Below are 16590 nucleotides of genomic sequence, written 5' to 3'. Positions count from 1 at the left end.
AATCCCAGCAATGCCATCGGGAATGACTGGAGCCCACCCAGACAGGAACAAAGGGGGCCCGGGTCCTTCTCAGGACCTAGGCCCAAGCCAGGGACACGGAACAGCACACTCCTGGTTGGTTTGCGGCTACCACCATCCTCCAGTCATGCCTAGAAGGAGTACTTTTATGGCCACAGCAGCCGATCTAAGGAACTGGTCCCAGAGTCCCCAAAGGCGGGGGAAGATGTCGAGCAACTCCTGAAATGCTCCAGTGGTTAAGGCAGCCGTGTGTTTTAAGGCTGCTGCATTAGGAGCATTTTAGGATGAAAGCCAGAATCCGGGGCAGGGAAGTTTTTCAGTCACTTCCTTGGTGATTCCTCTGCCTGGCAGATGTAGTGCAGGCACCTGGCCTGTTGATCCAGGTTGTGCCCTAGTCCATAGTTTTTCCAAGGGCTAGTGCCCCAGAAGGGGTGGCAACACTTTACAGTGTGATCATCACTGCCACTGTCAACAAGGTGGGTCACCGCAACTCGACTGCCTCTGCCTTCTCCCATAAGGCACTGAGAGGCTGCTTGTTGGGGCTTTAGGAGTGGGAGGATGAGAGACAAGTCCCTGCCTTCACTGTAGGCGCTGAGTTTCATTATCTCAAAGTCCTCTATTTTCTCAGTGCGTGACCTTGTTTAGGAACAGGGTGGCTGCTGATGCAATCAGTTAAGATGAAGTAAAAAACTCGGAGAGAGTGGGCCCCCTACTCTGATAGGATCACTGTCCTTTATCAACAGGAAAGTGGAGACAGGCACACAGGGAGAAGGCATGTGATGATGAAAGCAGGGATGGGATGGTGGTCCCACAGGCCAAGGAGCAGAGATGCCAGCCGAGTACCAGAAGCCAGAGGGCCTGAAACATTCACAGCCTGGGAAGGAGCCAATCCCAACCCCACTTTGATCTCGGATTTCCGGGCTTCTAGAACAAAATTTGTTTAAACCACTGAGTTCATAGCACTTTTGTTATGCCAGCCCTAGCAGAGCAGTACAGCTTCCCAGCCACAAGCAGACCTGGATGACCACACAGATCCCCACTGCTGGGATGGGCAATGTCTACCCAGAACCACCACCCACTTGGAAGCAGATCACAGCACCTGTTAACAAGCAGGCAGAACCCGAGTCCAGAGGAAAGAGCTGAACAGCCAATGTCCAGTTCCCTAGGCCCATCTGTAATCAGATCCCCCTCCCCCCACAGGGAGGCACGAGAATGGAGAGGCAGGGCATCCAGCTGGGTCAGTCTCTCCATGGCAACAAGTGCAAGAGCCCTCTCCACTAACAATGTATGTCCCATCCTGTGTTTTGCATAGGAGTTGACCCTTTGTCCACGTGTTGGGGTAAGCAGATTATAAAGGCAGCTAATAGAAAAGTGTTTGGAAACGGCCAGACGCCGCCGCCGCCGCCGCCGCCGCCAAGGGACCAGGGGCAGCACTGGGAGGTGCTCGCAGGAGCTGGGATGATCTGTGGCTGCATCAGGGCTCAAAGATTCTCAGCACTCCCTGGCAAGAGGGCTGGGATCCAGTTGTGCGTAACAGTCTTGAACACTAACACACGGTGTGGAGATCTCGAGTTTCTTTGCCCACAGAGCAGAGGAAGGACCCCAGCGCTCAGGCCAATGGGCAAAGGCCAGGGGCTCTGCACAAGGAGACTCACTGCAGAAAGCAGAGCCTCATTGACGAGAAGCTCCATGTTAGCAACAGGCACTGGCACAACCCTCAGCCCAGACCCCCACGGCACCACAGGATGCCCAGTGACCACGTAGCCAAGCCCCTGCACCATGGGCACAACCAAGCCAGACACCAGTGCTCAACAGCCAAGCACGTTACCTGACCACACAACTGGAGGCCAGCAAAGACCCAGACACTGTGGCCCGAGTCAGAGGGAAAAGGCAGAAACACTAGGAGTCTAAGTAGCTGCCCCAAAGAGAAAGCTTTCAACAGGAGAGCAACTGATGCTGTCCTTGAACTTGGCCGAGAGCATGCCACTGGATACTACCTTCACTGGAAAAGTTGGTTATTTACGGGCACAATTAAAACTTACATATCTGATCTATCCCCGTTTGAGCCCTTTCGCCTGTGAGGGACAACTCAGACTCTGAAAAGACCTAATCCGTTTAGCTCCTCGTTGCATCACTTAGCTTCTCAACTCAGTGAAGTTCCAACACAAGTTCCCTTCCCTGATGTAAGATGAAGGCCAAGGGCCCACAAACCCAGTGTCTGGCTCACAGGAAGTGCTCCCAAGTATGAGGTAAGGAAACTGTTCCAAGGAAGGGTCCCGGGAAAGGACAGGCTGGAGCTCCCGACACCAGGCCTAACAGCACCACACCAAGTCTCAGGCAGCAGGGAGACAGGAGAAGTGACTGTGTTCTATCACTCACGGGAGTTCAAGAGGACAGAATGGGACAGAGGAATTGTGTAACTGGCCCAGAGTCCCTTGCAGCTACAGGAGCTTTGAAGTACAGGACATGGCCTTAAGGCCTCCAAGTCTCAAGGCTGAACTCCAGCCAGTTACCCCTCACCGGGATCTTGATCAGACCAGACAAGTTTCCACTGCCTGAACGTATGGTTAAGAAATGAGGGTGACTCAAGGAGGATATATATTCCCTGTACTATGTTAAAGTTATGCTGCTTATATGCTGCTTGTTAGGTGTTTAGAAGTACATCTTCAGTAACCTCAAAACTGAAAAGTTATGCCCAGGCTTCCACGACTTGCAGGGATTTAAAGCTGCTGCCGCAGCTTACAGGTGTTAGGTATTTGGCTTATTTGCAAAACCCGCTTTCCAATGGGCTGCTCAACTGGAAACAAAGGTATGTACAGATAGGCCCCAAGAAGGCATCCAAGTAACGAGTTCACCTCAGGGTTGGAGATAATTCTGCCAAGGCACGGAATGAGTTAACAGGTTAACACTTTTGCATAAGGTTTATGCTGGCAGGTTAAGGGCTTTGTTATCGGTCCTCTGACAAAAGACATCTAGCACTTCTGGCAAGGTAGCCCAATTTCCAGTTCAACTCTGGAGGGACAGCCCAGGCCCCACCCCAGATTTCCAGGTCAAAGGTGGGTACCAGTAGCTTCTTCCGCCCTGCATTTCACCAACCTTAGTCTCAGCTATAGACTATGGACTCTTGATCCAAACAGTGATGTGAGAATTAAGATCTGAAAGCCTGATGCGTAGCCAAAAGCATTACAACATTAACTCAGGCAGTGGGCAGTCTTCCCATGAAACTTCCTACCATGTTTCAGACCCTCTATAGAGGCCTCAACTGGCAACCACTCCACTCCCTGTGCAGATGGGAGGTGGAGGCGGCGAGACTGGCTTAAGGTGGTAGAGAAGGATGATTTGCTCCAGGGACACTCCGGAGAAACTGAGTATGACTTGAGCTTACTTATAAAGTAGCAGGGACAGGCCTGGGAAAGGGACTGAAATTCCTAGAGGGACAGGCTGCAAAGAAGGCAGGGTCAGAGACAGGCTTCCCCCACCCCCATACCCAACAGTCCTTAGTAGGGTGGGAGTTCAGTCCACAGGGGGAGCTAGAGAGAAGCAGCACTACCCTTGCACAGGGCCCTTCCTGGGGGGTTGATACAGTTGAAGAAACAGAAAAGAAAACCCCCTTTTCCTCCGAGCCTGGACAAAACATGAGGGTTGAAAGTGAGGAAGTAGCCTGACAGGCTTTGTAGGGAAGTTCAGAGCTGTCCTGTGGCTTTGTTCCTCCCTGAAGCTTCCAGGAGCCTCACACACATCTCTAATGTATTTGCAGTTTACCGCTCTAGAAGCCAGGACTCAGGTAGAGCGTGCTCAGAGGACAAGGTGCAGTCCAGGAAGCCACACACCCACAATGTTTGTCTTACATAAAAGCCTTCAGGAACCAACTCGAAACTTGTTTTCCCTCCGAGGGTAAGCTGTCCAACAGCTCCTTAGCACCTGAGACCAATTTGCGGTTTGCCTGAATTACGCAATTCAGTTGGAGCTAGTTTACCCCAAAGGTAGTCAAAAAGTTCAAGTATCGTAGCTGCTGCTCTAAGTTTCAAGAGCATATTGCTGCCACTTTAGAATTAAGTACAATTTCAGGTGATGCTTGTGTTGCTCACTCACACAACGAAAGGGAGAAAGAATTGCCACTGTCTAAAAAGCACGCCGTTCATAAACCAGGCACACCTGCATCATTTCAAACTGGGTGGGCCCTGCACCAAGTGCTTGAGAAATAGGGTCCCTGCTCTCATCTCAGGCAGAAAGGGGCGAGTCGAGACACTGATGAACCCTGTAGTCAAGTAAACCAGTAACAAACCGAGTATAAGCTTGATGGTGGACTGGCCTTAAACTGAGGTTATCAGTGAAGACCCAGAGACAGGTACCAGAATGACCCAGGGAGACTGGTTACTTGAGTCAGGCAGGGCCTCGGCACACCAGTCTCAGAAGCCCGGGGGGATTGTTCGGTCCCTATCCTGAGATCCAGGCTACCAAGGCTCAGCAGGCTTTTCAAGTTACCCTGGCTGCAGTGAGGGGCTCCAAGCAGATGCAGATAAACTGGTCAGGAAGTGGTTAGGATAACCCAGGTGAAGGAGAGCACTGAGCAGCTCTGTGCTAGAGAAAGATTCCATAGATGTACAGGTTTCTAAAGCAACTAGATTTGGTGAAGGCTTTAACATAAGTCGGGGGGGTGGGTGAGATTTCTGGTCAGGGCAGCTGGAGATGCAAGGACGCTGGTCACTATCAGAAGGGGCACCTCAGATAAGTCAGCAGGGGAGAGGAAGGCAAAGAGGTCTTATTCTGGCTGTGGTTTGGTGTGAGTAGGTGCCTTTCAGACCTTCCTATGGAGCTTCCCAGGAGACAGCTAGTCCCAGAAGGGGCCAGAGAGTAGCTGGGTCCCCAGAGATGTGAACCACTGGCGTATGCAGATCAGAATCCCCTATTAGGGGGTCAATGACATATCTGAGAGCAACTCAAGCATATCCCGGCAGTGACCCTTACGCTAGACACCTGACAGCAGCTTAGCCCACACCCTGGGAATGGAGGCACGCCTGATCTATATCAACTGCTTTCATGAAGAGCAGTTCTGTCCAGCCGACTGCTCTGGGCCACCCTGTATGCAAGTCCCCTCCATACACCGTGTTTGTTGGCTCTGGGTCTCTTCAGCCTCTGGAACATGGTGCCATCCCTACTGAATTCAGTTGGGGCACAGCACAACAGGGTACACTAAAGCATGAGTGGGGACTAGGGGAGCCCAAGGAATAGGGCTGGACCCACAGGAAACATGGTTCAAGTGTTAAGAGCTCCTACAACAGCTGAGACCACCAAACTGAACTCGTCCCACAAGGAAAAGCCTGGAACATACCCTAGTGTTTCCCATTTCCTTTCAAACTCTTCATATTTCCTGCCACGTTCATAGACTCAAATGACGAAGAGCAAACAGCTCCCTCATCCCCGACTCTAAAACCTCTTCAACTCCAACACTTAACTTCCTTTCAAAGCTAAAAAAATAAGCTGTAGAGCCCAGCAGCTGGTGGCTTGGGAATGTTTTACTCAAGTTCGACTCATTTTCAGTGTGAACTCCAGCAAGGCTTTATACACAGGTGTAAAGGTTACCAGCTTGCAAGAGCTTGAAGTTGGTCCTTAGTTTTCCTAACAGCCTTGTTACAAGAAGACACTAGCGGTAACTGCAGTTGTATCACTTGTTCTAAGGGTCTCATTAAGGTGGTTTGATAAGTTTTAAGTTATCAGAGCAGATACAGTCCCGGCTTGTAGGCCGCTACGTCTGCTTTAGGAATCTTTTGTACAGAGACAACATTCTCCATGGCCCCTCAAGTTCGCAAAGCTACCTTCATATCCGTTACTTCCGGAATTACTTCCTGATTAACGGTTGTGGGTGGGGAGTGGGGTCATCCCTTGGAGCATCTCCCAGGTGTCAGTTATTGAGACAATCAGTATCATAGGAACGGGGAAGGAGCAGCTGTGTTTGCAAAGGATTGAAGCTGCGATTTAGAGTAAGACAGGTGACACTTATCGAGTGACATTTAAGCAATACTCTCGAAGTACATAGGAGTCAGCCAAGTAGATCTCTGGGAAGATAGTTTCAGGAAAACGGCCTCCGAGACCAGTACCCAAGGCAAAGATACAGATTGGGGGGGGCGGGGGGAGCAGGGACTCTTAAGTGACCCGGAGACTATCACCCAGAGCCTAATGGGCCGTTTATCAAGATTTCTACTTCATGAAACTTGGAGACCCTACAGACAAGCTAAGAAAGATTTTTCTACTTTGAAAGGATCACTCGGCTACCTAGAGAACAGATATGAGAATAGGAGACAGGCAACATGGCCACTATCCCAGGTGAGCCACAAGAACTCTTCTACAGAAGTAGGTAGCAATAGACCTGGATACAACCCTAAGCAGAACATGCCTTCCAGAGTCTAGGAAAGCAGGAACCGCTCAGCGTGGGTTTGGCAACATTTAAGCTACCCCCAAAGTGCTTTGCTTTCTCCTGCTTTTACAGCCCTCCTAGCCCCCACAGCCCCAAGGAAAAACTTGTACCCACCCTACTGAAAGGTGAGACTTAGAAGCTTGGACGCTTCACAGCCTCTGCTCTCCCCTAGCAACTGAGCCACTGCCCTATGGTTTTAGAAGTGGGGCTCACTGTTTTGCTTAGGAAATAACCCTTAGCTTCCTTAAAAGTGGCAGCTCCCCCGCCTCCCCCCCAACGCCTTTGCCTTTTAAAAGCTTAACTTTTGAGAGAAACAGCAGGAGTTCAGGCCTAACAGAGCAACTCCTACGTTCTTGTTGCCAGCAACTACTTCAAGGAAGGGCACTTAACCGTGCTTTTAGGAGAAAAAAAAAAAAATCCCTCTCCTCCTTACAAAACCCGAGCAGTAGGAGGGTTAGCGGCTCGTGAACGCCCGGAGCAGTCACTAAGGAGAGCCCGGGGAGCACCCACCAAGCAGTCACAGGTACGGAAAAGGTTTTTTAGGACCCCCACCGAAGCCCACCCGTACTTTCAGCGCTTGTAAGACTCCGCAAAGAAGTTTCCCGCAGCCCAGCCTCTCCGCATACCCCAAGCACCTAAAGACTGAGTCTCCCTCTCCCCAGGAGCGTTCTGACGCTGCCGGCCGCCTGCGCCGCCTTTTCAAGGGTCCGCGGGCGTGTTGTACGTCACTTCCGGGGCGGGGCAGGCAGGGCAGGGGCGGGGCCGGCGGGGGAGGGGAGCGCCAGATCCGCGCAGGCTCGCCGGCACTGCAGCCGCCGAGCTGAGTGCTTGACTATATATGGTCAAAGCTGGGGGCGAGCCGCGCGCGGGGCCGCGCTTCCGGGTTCGGGGCGTCCGCAGCGGCAGCGCGCAGGGCAGGCGCGAGCTGGCCTCGGAGCCCCGGCTTCGGACCGCCCCCTCCACGCCCGGCACGCCCGGTGCCGCCTTCCGGCTCCCGTCCCCGGGCTCGGCCTCGGCGAGGTGTAATTCGCAGCGCGGGCCGGCCCCGGAGGCTCTCGGCGAGCGCGGCGCGGTAACAAGTGGGCGAGGATGCCGTACGAGATCAGTAAGTGCCGCGGCGCGGGGCCCCCGAGCGGCCGCCGTGCTGCCCCGGCCCCAGAGCTCTCCGCGCGGTGCGGTGTGGGGGGGGTCCTCGGCGCGGAGGGGTGCGGGCGCCGGCCGGAGGCGTGGCGGAGCTGCCCTCTGGGGTGCGGGGCGGGAACCCCGCCGAAGGGGGGCGCCCCCAAGTTTTCGCCGTGGGCCGAGCCGAAGGAACCCCGCTGCCCCCGAAGGGCCTGGCCCTGGGCGCGGAGCAGGAAGTCGTGCGGTCCCCTGAGCTCGTGGAAAGTGGAGGCCGCCCTCCCGGCGCAGTCAACAGGTGACCGGCTGAGACCGGTCCGGGTCCCCTTCTCCTCCCTTCTGTCCCCTCCGTCCCCGCCCTGCCCTGACGTGCCCTGCCGCATTTGTGTCTCTGCAGAGAAGGTGTTCGCCAGCCTCCCCCAGGTGGAGAGGGGCGTCTCCAAGATCATCGGCGGCGACCCTAAGGGCAACAATTTTCTGTACACCAATGGAAAGTGCGTCATCCTAAGGAACATCGACGTGAGTACCCCCTGCCCCGGGCGCGGTTCTGCTCCGGAGCCACCTTGGGATGGGGGAATTCGCCTTCCCCTTCACCCCTCACCTCCTGCCCATTGGCCGGGGAGGGTGAAGGCGCCACGCCCCCTCTACGGGTAGCCACACCTAGGAGCCCCGGAAGCCGGCTTTAGATTCACCCAGGTGCCTTTCTCCTCTTTCTTGATGAGGAAACTGAAGCTTAGTTTGTTTCTGTCTATGGTCATAGCACCCTGAAAGCGCCGGATCGCCTCTGATCTCGGAAGCTAAGCGGGGTCAGGCCTGGTTACTACGTGGGTGGGAGATTAGATTAGTTCATTTCTTAAAAGCAAGGGCTCCGGATTTGAGAGATCAGACTGACCCAGTCGGCGGCTGCATGACCTTGAGAAGATTGGCGATTTGGGCCTCTCTGAGCCCAAATTTCCTCATCTGTAAAACATGATGAGATGATGACCACTTCCACTTCCCCTGCTGGGTGGGCGGATGGAATGAATGAGCTGATGGCGTCCCCCAAGCCCAGCGGTGCCTGGTGCACGTTGAGCCCTTGCTGGATGGCACTCAGCTAACTCGCTGTTAATACCCTGGTCTTCCAGTGTGGCAGAGCCCGGACAAACACCCACGTCTCTGGGCCAGCCTGATCTGCCGCCATGGATCTAAGCCCCAAAGCAAAAACAGGAAGCACTGTGTTCCCGTGAATCATGCTCTGCAGGCCTCCAGTACCCAGGCTGAAAAGGCTTCTAGAGCCAGCTCCTTGGGAAATCCTTGCAAGTTCATTGTAATCCTTGCAAGTCCCTCTGTAATTATTGGGGTGACCCAGTCTATCAGCCTCCGTCCCTTCCTGGGTTACACACTTAAATTTTGCTTCTCCCTTCCTCAGCCTGAGTGATGGAATTGGGGGGGAGTTGGAGGTGCCCACCCGGCCATTGGGTGATTTCTCCCGTGCTGTGCTTAGTGGGGCGGCTGGCACAAAGATGTGTGAATTGATTGATTCTATAGGCCATAGGCATACAAGGGTTGTCAACTTAAAGTTAGCCTGATTTCCCTTGGTAGGTTGGGACTGTTGATCAGACACACTTGTCCTCCAGGAGGGCAGCAACTGACTGAGGGAAGGAAGGGGTCTTTGGGCCTCAGTTTCCTTTGCTGTGAAAGGAGAAGCCTCTTGGTCTGAAGAGCTGCTGGCACTGCCCCCATCCGTCTCCTTAAGCCAGCCAGTCGCTGCTGTTCCTCTGCTGGAAGACAGAGCTCTACCTGCGCAGGATTGCTGGGCACCTCAGATGAGGGGGTGGGTGGGTGTGAGTGTGCTTTGAAGGTGCTAACAACTTGCTAGTCAGATTCCTAGAAAGCCGAAACGGCCTTGCTTAGAACCGGAGAAACATCACCAGGGATCTAATGGTAATGCTCTGGAAGTCTCCAAAGTCAGGTCCTGAAGTTCTTGAGAAAATAAAAATTGAGACACCCCTAAAGAGATATTTAGTAGTTTGGCAATTAAAATCCACTAACACATCCTGGGATACAGAGCAGTAGGATATTTGGTTTTGCCCCTAGCCAGGCCTTCCCTGTCATTGCAGTCCATGTTCACTTCCAGGGAGGGGGCCTCACATAAAGTATCTGCTGTGCATCTGGCCCTATGGTGGCTTCTTAAACTGCAGCATCTCTTTCCACCCCACATGGGCCCGCTACTCTAAAGAGGAGTCAGACTTAGCAAGGTGAGGCAGGCCAGTAACTGGAGCTGCTTCTAATGGAGAGGTCATACAGGGACAGGCACCCCTTTGCAGAAAGCATTTCCCGGCTTGTGAAACCCATTCTGCCTGTTTCTGAGACCTGTATTCTTATTCCTTCCCCGTGGTTTGCCGTTTTCTCCTCAGGGGTTACCCTCTTTCCCTTCTCATCTATTTTTAAGTTTTTGCGATGCCAGGTCAGCATGAGATGGTACTAATATAGCCCTCCCTGGGCTGGATGCAGGCACTGAGGCTCTTGTTAGTTGGGTGGGTGGACTGGGTACTCAAGTAAAGGTGGGTAAGATTTTTTTGTAGGGCAAAGTACTCTTGGAAAAAAAAAAGTGACATGAATTGGCATGACCATTGAGGAAGAAAGATGGTCTGATTGGAATGCAGGCTCAGGGAAGAAAGAGGGAAGAAATGGAGATTAGGACCAGATCATGGAAGATCTAACAGATGTCTCATTGACATCTCAGACTCATCATACATACCCCAAGCCAAATTGGGGTTTCTCATGTGCTCTTCCCGTAAAAGGGAACACCGTTCCTCCAGCTGTTCAGGCCCCAGACCTTGGACTCCTTTTTCACTCGCTGCTTCACTTCTGTGCCACATTTAATTTTAACAAATCCTTCTGACTCCACATTCGAATGTCTTCAGAATCTAACAGATTTCCCCTGCTTCCTCTGCCTCCATCCCCAACTAAGCTGTCTTCCTCCACCTGAGTTACTGCCCCCGCAAACTCCTCAAAACCAAACAGGCCTCCCTGCTTTGACCCTTGCTGCCCTGGGGTCTGTTCACAACACTGCTGCTGGAGTGGCTGAAACACAAGACAGGCCTCTAGTGGCTTCCACCCTGGTGAAAGCCAGAGTCCTTACCAAGGCCTGGGCTCCAGCATTGCCTCCTTGCTGCTTCTGGAGCATGCCACACATCTGTCTTGGGACCTGCTAGTTATTGCCTTTGCCTGGACATTCTTTCAGATAGCTGCGAGGCCTGCTCTTTGTCTTCCCTTTGGTTTCTTTTTATTTTTTAATTGGAGGTGGAGGCTCACTCCGTCACCCAGGCTGGAATGCAGTGGTGTGATCTTGGCTCACTGCAACCTCCACCTGCCAGGTTCAGGCGAATCTCCTGCCTCAGCCTCCCGAGTAGGGGGGACTACAGGTACGTGCCAATACATCCAGCTAATTTTTGTATTTTTTAGTAGACAACGGGGTTTCACTGTGTTGGCCAGGCTGATCTTGAACTGCCAACCTCAAGGGTTCCGCTCGCCCGCCTTGGCCTCCCAAAGTACTGGGATATAGGTGCGAGCCACCATGCCGGGCCTTTTCCCTTGGTTTCTACTTAGATGTCCTCACCTTAATAGAGGGGCATCCCTGGAAAAGAATTTTCCCTTCTCAGCCTTCTCTCTTTCTCATTGCTGACAATAAGTAGGAAGCAAGCTAACAAGCAGCAGGCTACTGCTGCTTATAAGTGCATAGGTATCGGCCTGTGCTGCTAACTGCGGCAGCTCCAGGCAAGCAGGGCTTTCCCGTTTCAGTCGCTGCCATGTCCTCGCCTAAAAGTGTCTGGCACACAGTAGGTGCTCATTGAGTTACTCATTGTTGAAAGCCTGGAAAACCAGGCTGTGTCGTGAAGATGATAGGCAGCCACTGAGATCTTACTGTAAGAGAATAAGGAAAGCTCAGCTCAGTGTAGATTGTCAGACCTAAATTTTGTGGGATCCGCCTTTCAAACCTAAGAGGCAAGCACCCTTGCCAACTTTGCACTTGGAGCCCCCTCTGTCATTTGTTGACTTAAAAGCTGTCTTGTGAACCCAGCATAATGGCACTTCTTAAACTTGTAGAAAAAGGGTGTTTCTTGTCTGTCTTTCAACACGTGCCATTGCCTCACCTGGAGAGGCAACTCTTCTTTGTAGAGTGAAAAGACTATCATGGCCATCTAGAAACTAATATTCCAGAAGGAGAGAGCTCTGAGAAGGGGATTCCAGTGAACCATGTGTATGCTGTATTTGAGGGACGGTAGTACCCCACGGAGAAGGGATGGGTAGTCTGTGCTTCGGGGGTCTAAGGAAGGCTTTCTTCAGGTGCTGGTACCTCCTCAGGTCTGGGGTGGTTCCTTCTAGATTTCCTTACCCTACCTGCATCACCTCTGCCTCTTATGACCTCTGTGCAAAGACTGGGAAGGGTCACCGCTAGTGGCTGTGAACGAACCTGTTGGTGATTCTAAACAAGGCACGAGACCATCCTACAATAAAGAATTACCCAGCCTAAAATACCAGTAGTGCCAGTAGTCCCTGTTTAGAAAAAAAAACAAAAAACCAGCTTTTGCCTCACAACAGAACCTCTCTTGTGCTGTGCCAGCCAGCCAGCAGATTGGCTATGCAGGCAAGTTTGGGGCCTGCTTTTTAAAGTATCCAGTTCCTAGATACCAGAACTAAAATACACATTTGGAAAAGTGATGTTTATAAAATTGAGTTTCCGGGAGTGCAAGGTTTGTAGCAATTTAGCACTGCTGGGAACCCAGGCGCAGTGTCAGTGGACTTTTCTCCTTGAACAGGGGCAGACCAAGTGGTGGAGGGGATTGGGCTCACTCTTGGTTTCCTTTGGTGCGATCTGCCACCATTCACATGCAGAGGACTCCCCTGTGTTTCCTGCAGATTGGGGGTAATGGCAGCACAACAGACGGCTTGAGGACTGACCTAGCTGCTTCTCTGGAATTGCACGCCTGCTGAGTCCCTGCATGTATCCAGATGGCCATTGGCCTGTGGGGGGTGCAGAATGGAGGCCCTACCAGCATAGAGCTCACTGTCCTGGGTGGGAGTGAAATAAACTCTAGGTGGCAGAAGGAAGTGGTGGGTTGGATTATCACCTGGGCGCAAATGAGCTGGCAGCAGCGCCTGCCAGGTGCAGAGCCAGGAACCTCTAGGCCTTCAGTCTGACCACCTGATGGCCGGGGAAGCAGAGGGCAGTGGGGGGCCTTCATCTCAGCAGAATCTGAGTGGCTGCAGATGCCAGTCAGAACACTGGGCTCCTGCGCATGGGACTACATCTGGGAGGCCCGAAGGGCCCGGTGCTTATGGGCTGTGACTGTGTCACTGAGCGTGAGGGGAGTGGACAGGACCCAGGCTGGGAGGTCCTGGTGTTCCTTGGTGGCAGGTGGCTCACGCAACCCTACCATAGCCCAGCCCTGCTCTGAAGGCCACTGGAGCCATTCAGACGTCTCACAGACAAGTCATCAGATCAAGCCTACGGTAAGGAGAAGTTCTGTATCTTAAGATCTGAGGCCAATTAGGAAGCTGCTCAAAGATGAAGAAGGCATCAACGCGGGTCCTTGTTGGGTGGTGCAGCCATCTCTGGCTCTTATGTTTCCCGCACACATTTACTAAGACCTTGTCTTGGTAGTCCTTACCCTAAGCCACAGAGCACCAGGATTAAAATCAGTGATTTTCAGGGAGGGGCGGTTTTCCCCCACCTCATTCCCCTGAGGGATATCTGGCAATGTTTGTAGACATTTTTGTGCCACTGGTATCTGAAGTCAGGGATGTGGCTAAACATCTACAAGGTACATGGCCATCCTTCTGCCAATAACTGTCCATCCCCAAATGCCAGTGGTACCAAGGTTGAAAACTCTGGTAAAGAACCTTCGGAGGCACCAGGTTAAGTGCTTCAAAAGAACAATGCTCTGGGTGCTTTGGGAGTGTGAGGAAGGAGCCAGCTGTGCTACAGAGTAGCGGGGACGGCTGCTGGAGAAGTGGCGCATTTGAGTTGGGTCTTGAAAGATGAATAAGAGTTCTCCAGGAGGAGCGTTGAGACACATGGCATGCCACAGAGTAGTAGGGACAGCTGCTGGAGAAGTGACACATTTGAGTTGGGTATTGAAGGATGAATAAGAGTTCTCCAGGAGGAGTGTTGAGACACATGGCAGAGGTGGGGTGAGACCAGGCAGGAAACAGCATGTGCACCTGGGTCCTTCAGCCCCACTGTGGCCTCCTGTGGGTTGCGTTTGGTACATTTCTTGCCCTGTTGGAGGTAAGGGGAGGGATACCGAAGCCATCTTTGAGGTAAGAGAAAAGGTTTAGCCTCATGCTTAAGACTAGTGGAGAGATGGCCTTGCCCAAGAGTGGTTGGAGATGGTTCTTTGGAGCGTGACCTCCACCTTCTGCAAGGCCCTCGTTAGGAACAGCTGTGGACACAGGAAAGGGCCCCCTGCATCTCTTCACCATCTCAGTGATGGCGGGCACTCCCTGCCCTGGCGATGTGCCTGCTCCTTAGATCTGTGGGTCCTCAGCTTTGGTCACCTTGCTTGTCACTTCTACATATGGGTCCTGCCTGCTCTCCAGGGTCTTACCCAGAGAAAGGCCAGCAGCCCACCCCTACCCCTGCCCCACTGTCCAATCCAGTGCATACCCCTGAGCACCTCTCTGTTCTTTGCTGAGTATATTTCGTGCTGGTCTGTGGCTGACACTTGGTGTGCTTGCCACTTCTGTTTCCACGCCTGCGAGAGTGGGAGGAATCTTATCATGGGATCAGTGTAAGGTTTAACTGAGCTAATTCGTAAAGCGTCTTCAGAAGATTGTCTGGGCCCTGGTGGGGACCTCTGCTTTTGTCTTCGTGACTGCCTTGCTGGGTGGATGCCCTCATCTCTCCTTTGAGAGGTGAGGATGCTGAACTTCTGGAAGGTGCTGGGATTTGAACTGTGGCAGCCACGCCCAGGTCTACTTTTTCGACTCATCAGTTAAGGCCCTAGTGGGCCCTGGGTGGGGAGTAATAGGCGAGGGGAAGACTGAAAAGGGAGGTGGCGGTGACCTGCTCACACGTAGTCCAGTGAGGGCTGCTGCTGTGCAGGGCCACACGGTGAGTCCCCCCCAGGCCTGTTTCAAAGCATCTGAGGCTGAGCTGGGAGGCAGGAAGGGAAAGTCGTTCAGGACATGGCGACCTGTGAGTGACCACCCCTGTCCACAGCCAGCTCAAGGAGCTGCCTATACACTGTTCGGAAGCACACAGCTGATTGGCCAGTGCAGACTTGATTCTCTGCATTAAAGAATCATGCTAACATTGGGACCAACCATAAGAAACAGAACAAAACCGCAGGGAGGAGTAAAGGCCACCACAGATGGTCCCTGATTTGCAGTGGCATGACCTCGGATGGCGTGAAGGTGGCAAGCATTCGGTACCTCCCTTGACACTGTGGTGTTAGTTATGTGCTCATAACCCATGATGAGTCAGGAGCAACTGGCCCTGAGTTCAGGTCTGGCACTGCCACTTACCAGCTGGGGGGCCTGGGGCACATCGCCCAGTGTCTACCTTGGTTTCTTCATCATGTGAGATGATGAGGTTACCTTCCTTACAGCACGTGTTGTGAGGTTTCAAAGAGAATCCACGGAGGGCCCACCCAGGGCCTGAGAGTGAATAGTAAATGGCCGGTGGGGGTTTATTTCTTCATAAACAGCTACCAGGCTGCAGCCAAGTTCTGGTCTTTGTGGGTATTTAGCAGCTGCGGTGGTGAATCAGGTGTGAACCCTCCGCACTGTGGTGAAGAAGGCAGGTGGGGCACAAATGATGTGTGCTCCAAGGTGGAAAGTAGTGCAGGCAGTGGGGTGGGAGTTAGGGAAGGTGGGGTTCAGGGTGGGAGAGATCATTTCTAGCTTGGAGCATCAGGGAAGGCTTCTTGGAGGAGATGGCCTGTGTCTGGGCCTTAGAAGATAATCAGGAGAAGGCATTGTGTCGCAGAAGTTTACATTCCTGCTTTCGAGCTGAGGTTTTTTGCTGTCATTCAGCCTTGCCCTTAGTTGTAGTCACCAGTGAACAGAATGGCCCTGGCCAGTTGTGTTTATGCAGGCCAATTACAGCAGTCATGGCTTTCAGCCTCTGTTGCTTGCAGGAGCTTGGAGTATTTACAAAGCCAGTGCCCTGACTGGAAACTCACACTCACTCGGCCTGGGTGTACGATAGAGGATGCCTGAGACTTTCTCTGGGGTTCCCAGGGACAGTCGGCAGTGAAAGGAGAGCACAGGAGGCCCCTTTGTCAGTGTTGTGTCGTTGACTGCTGAAATGTTTTTTGCTTGGGCAGGTATCTCCAACCTTCTAGCATGTTCCATCAGGTTCACTGTGGGCCAGGAGCTGAGATACCAGTGCCAAGCCTTGAGACCCAAGCCCCAGGACCCAGGGTCATCACAGCCTACCTATAAATTGGAGTAGTGACCTCTGACCCCTCCGTCACCACCTGAGACTGGGAGGACATAGGAAAGTAAGAGAGCTTTGGGGGGCTCGCTAATTGTAAGTGATGCTGCCTGGGCATAGCAGAGTTAAGTAAATGTCGCTTCTGTGCGCTTGTTTGCATGACCTATGTATTAGAGTGAGTCTCAAAGGCGGGACAGAAATTGGACAGGTGCTGGGGTGGAGTTTGTTTAGGTTTTCCATTCAACAGGATTCTCAGAAAAAGACCAGCTATTCCTGGGCAAGATACTTCAGTGTGCAGCTGGGAGGCAGGGGCTGGTGGGTGGGACCTGAGCATGGTGTGACACAGTAGAATGGCCTTCCGGGGTCAAGTCCAAAGCTTCTGCTTCAAAAGGGCACCACTGGGCCTTGAACCAGGCCCTGTGTTGGCAGGGCTGGGTGATGTCACGTGCCGAAGTCCGTAGGTCCTGAGTCTGCATCACGTGTGTGACTCCTTGATTGCTGGCTGGTGTCCTTCATGTTCTCAGAGGCCCCCTGGCCTCCTCCAGGGGTGGTGGCAGAATTCTGGGGCTTGTCTCGAGATCTCGTCCCAGCCCCAGCTCTGGCCCTCACAGGC

At 52.9% G+C, this 16590-nt stretch overlaps 1 protein-coding gene across 1 annotated transcript in view; it reads left to right on the top strand.

The window, feature by feature from the left end:
- The first annotated feature begins 7205 nt into the window (after window positions 1-7205).
- WDR1 (WD repeat domain 1) overlaps window positions 7206-16590 on the top strand; it is a 44252-nt gene continuing 34867 nt past the window's right edge. Inside the window, exons 1-2 of the mRNA XM_033213749.1 lie at window positions 7206-7538; window positions 7950-8071. Coding sequence (XP_033069640.1) covers window positions 7523-7538; window positions 7950-8071 — 138 coding nt within the window. The 5' untranslated portion in view covers window positions 7206-7522. The remainder of the gene's footprint in view (window positions 7539-7949; window positions 8072-16590) is intronic.

This window comes from Trachypithecus francoisi, unplaced genomic scaffold (genome assembly GCF_009764315.1).
Source record: "Trachypithecus francoisi isolate TF-2019V2 unplaced genomic scaffold, Tfra_2.0 Lachesis_group1, whole genome shotgun sequence".
Classification (NCBI taxonomy): Eukaryota; Metazoa; Chordata; class Mammalia; order Primates; family Cercopithecidae; genus Trachypithecus; species Trachypithecus francoisi.
The sequence above is the reverse complement of the archived record's forward strand: the minus strand, read 5'-3'. Positions and strand labels throughout refer to the sequence as shown.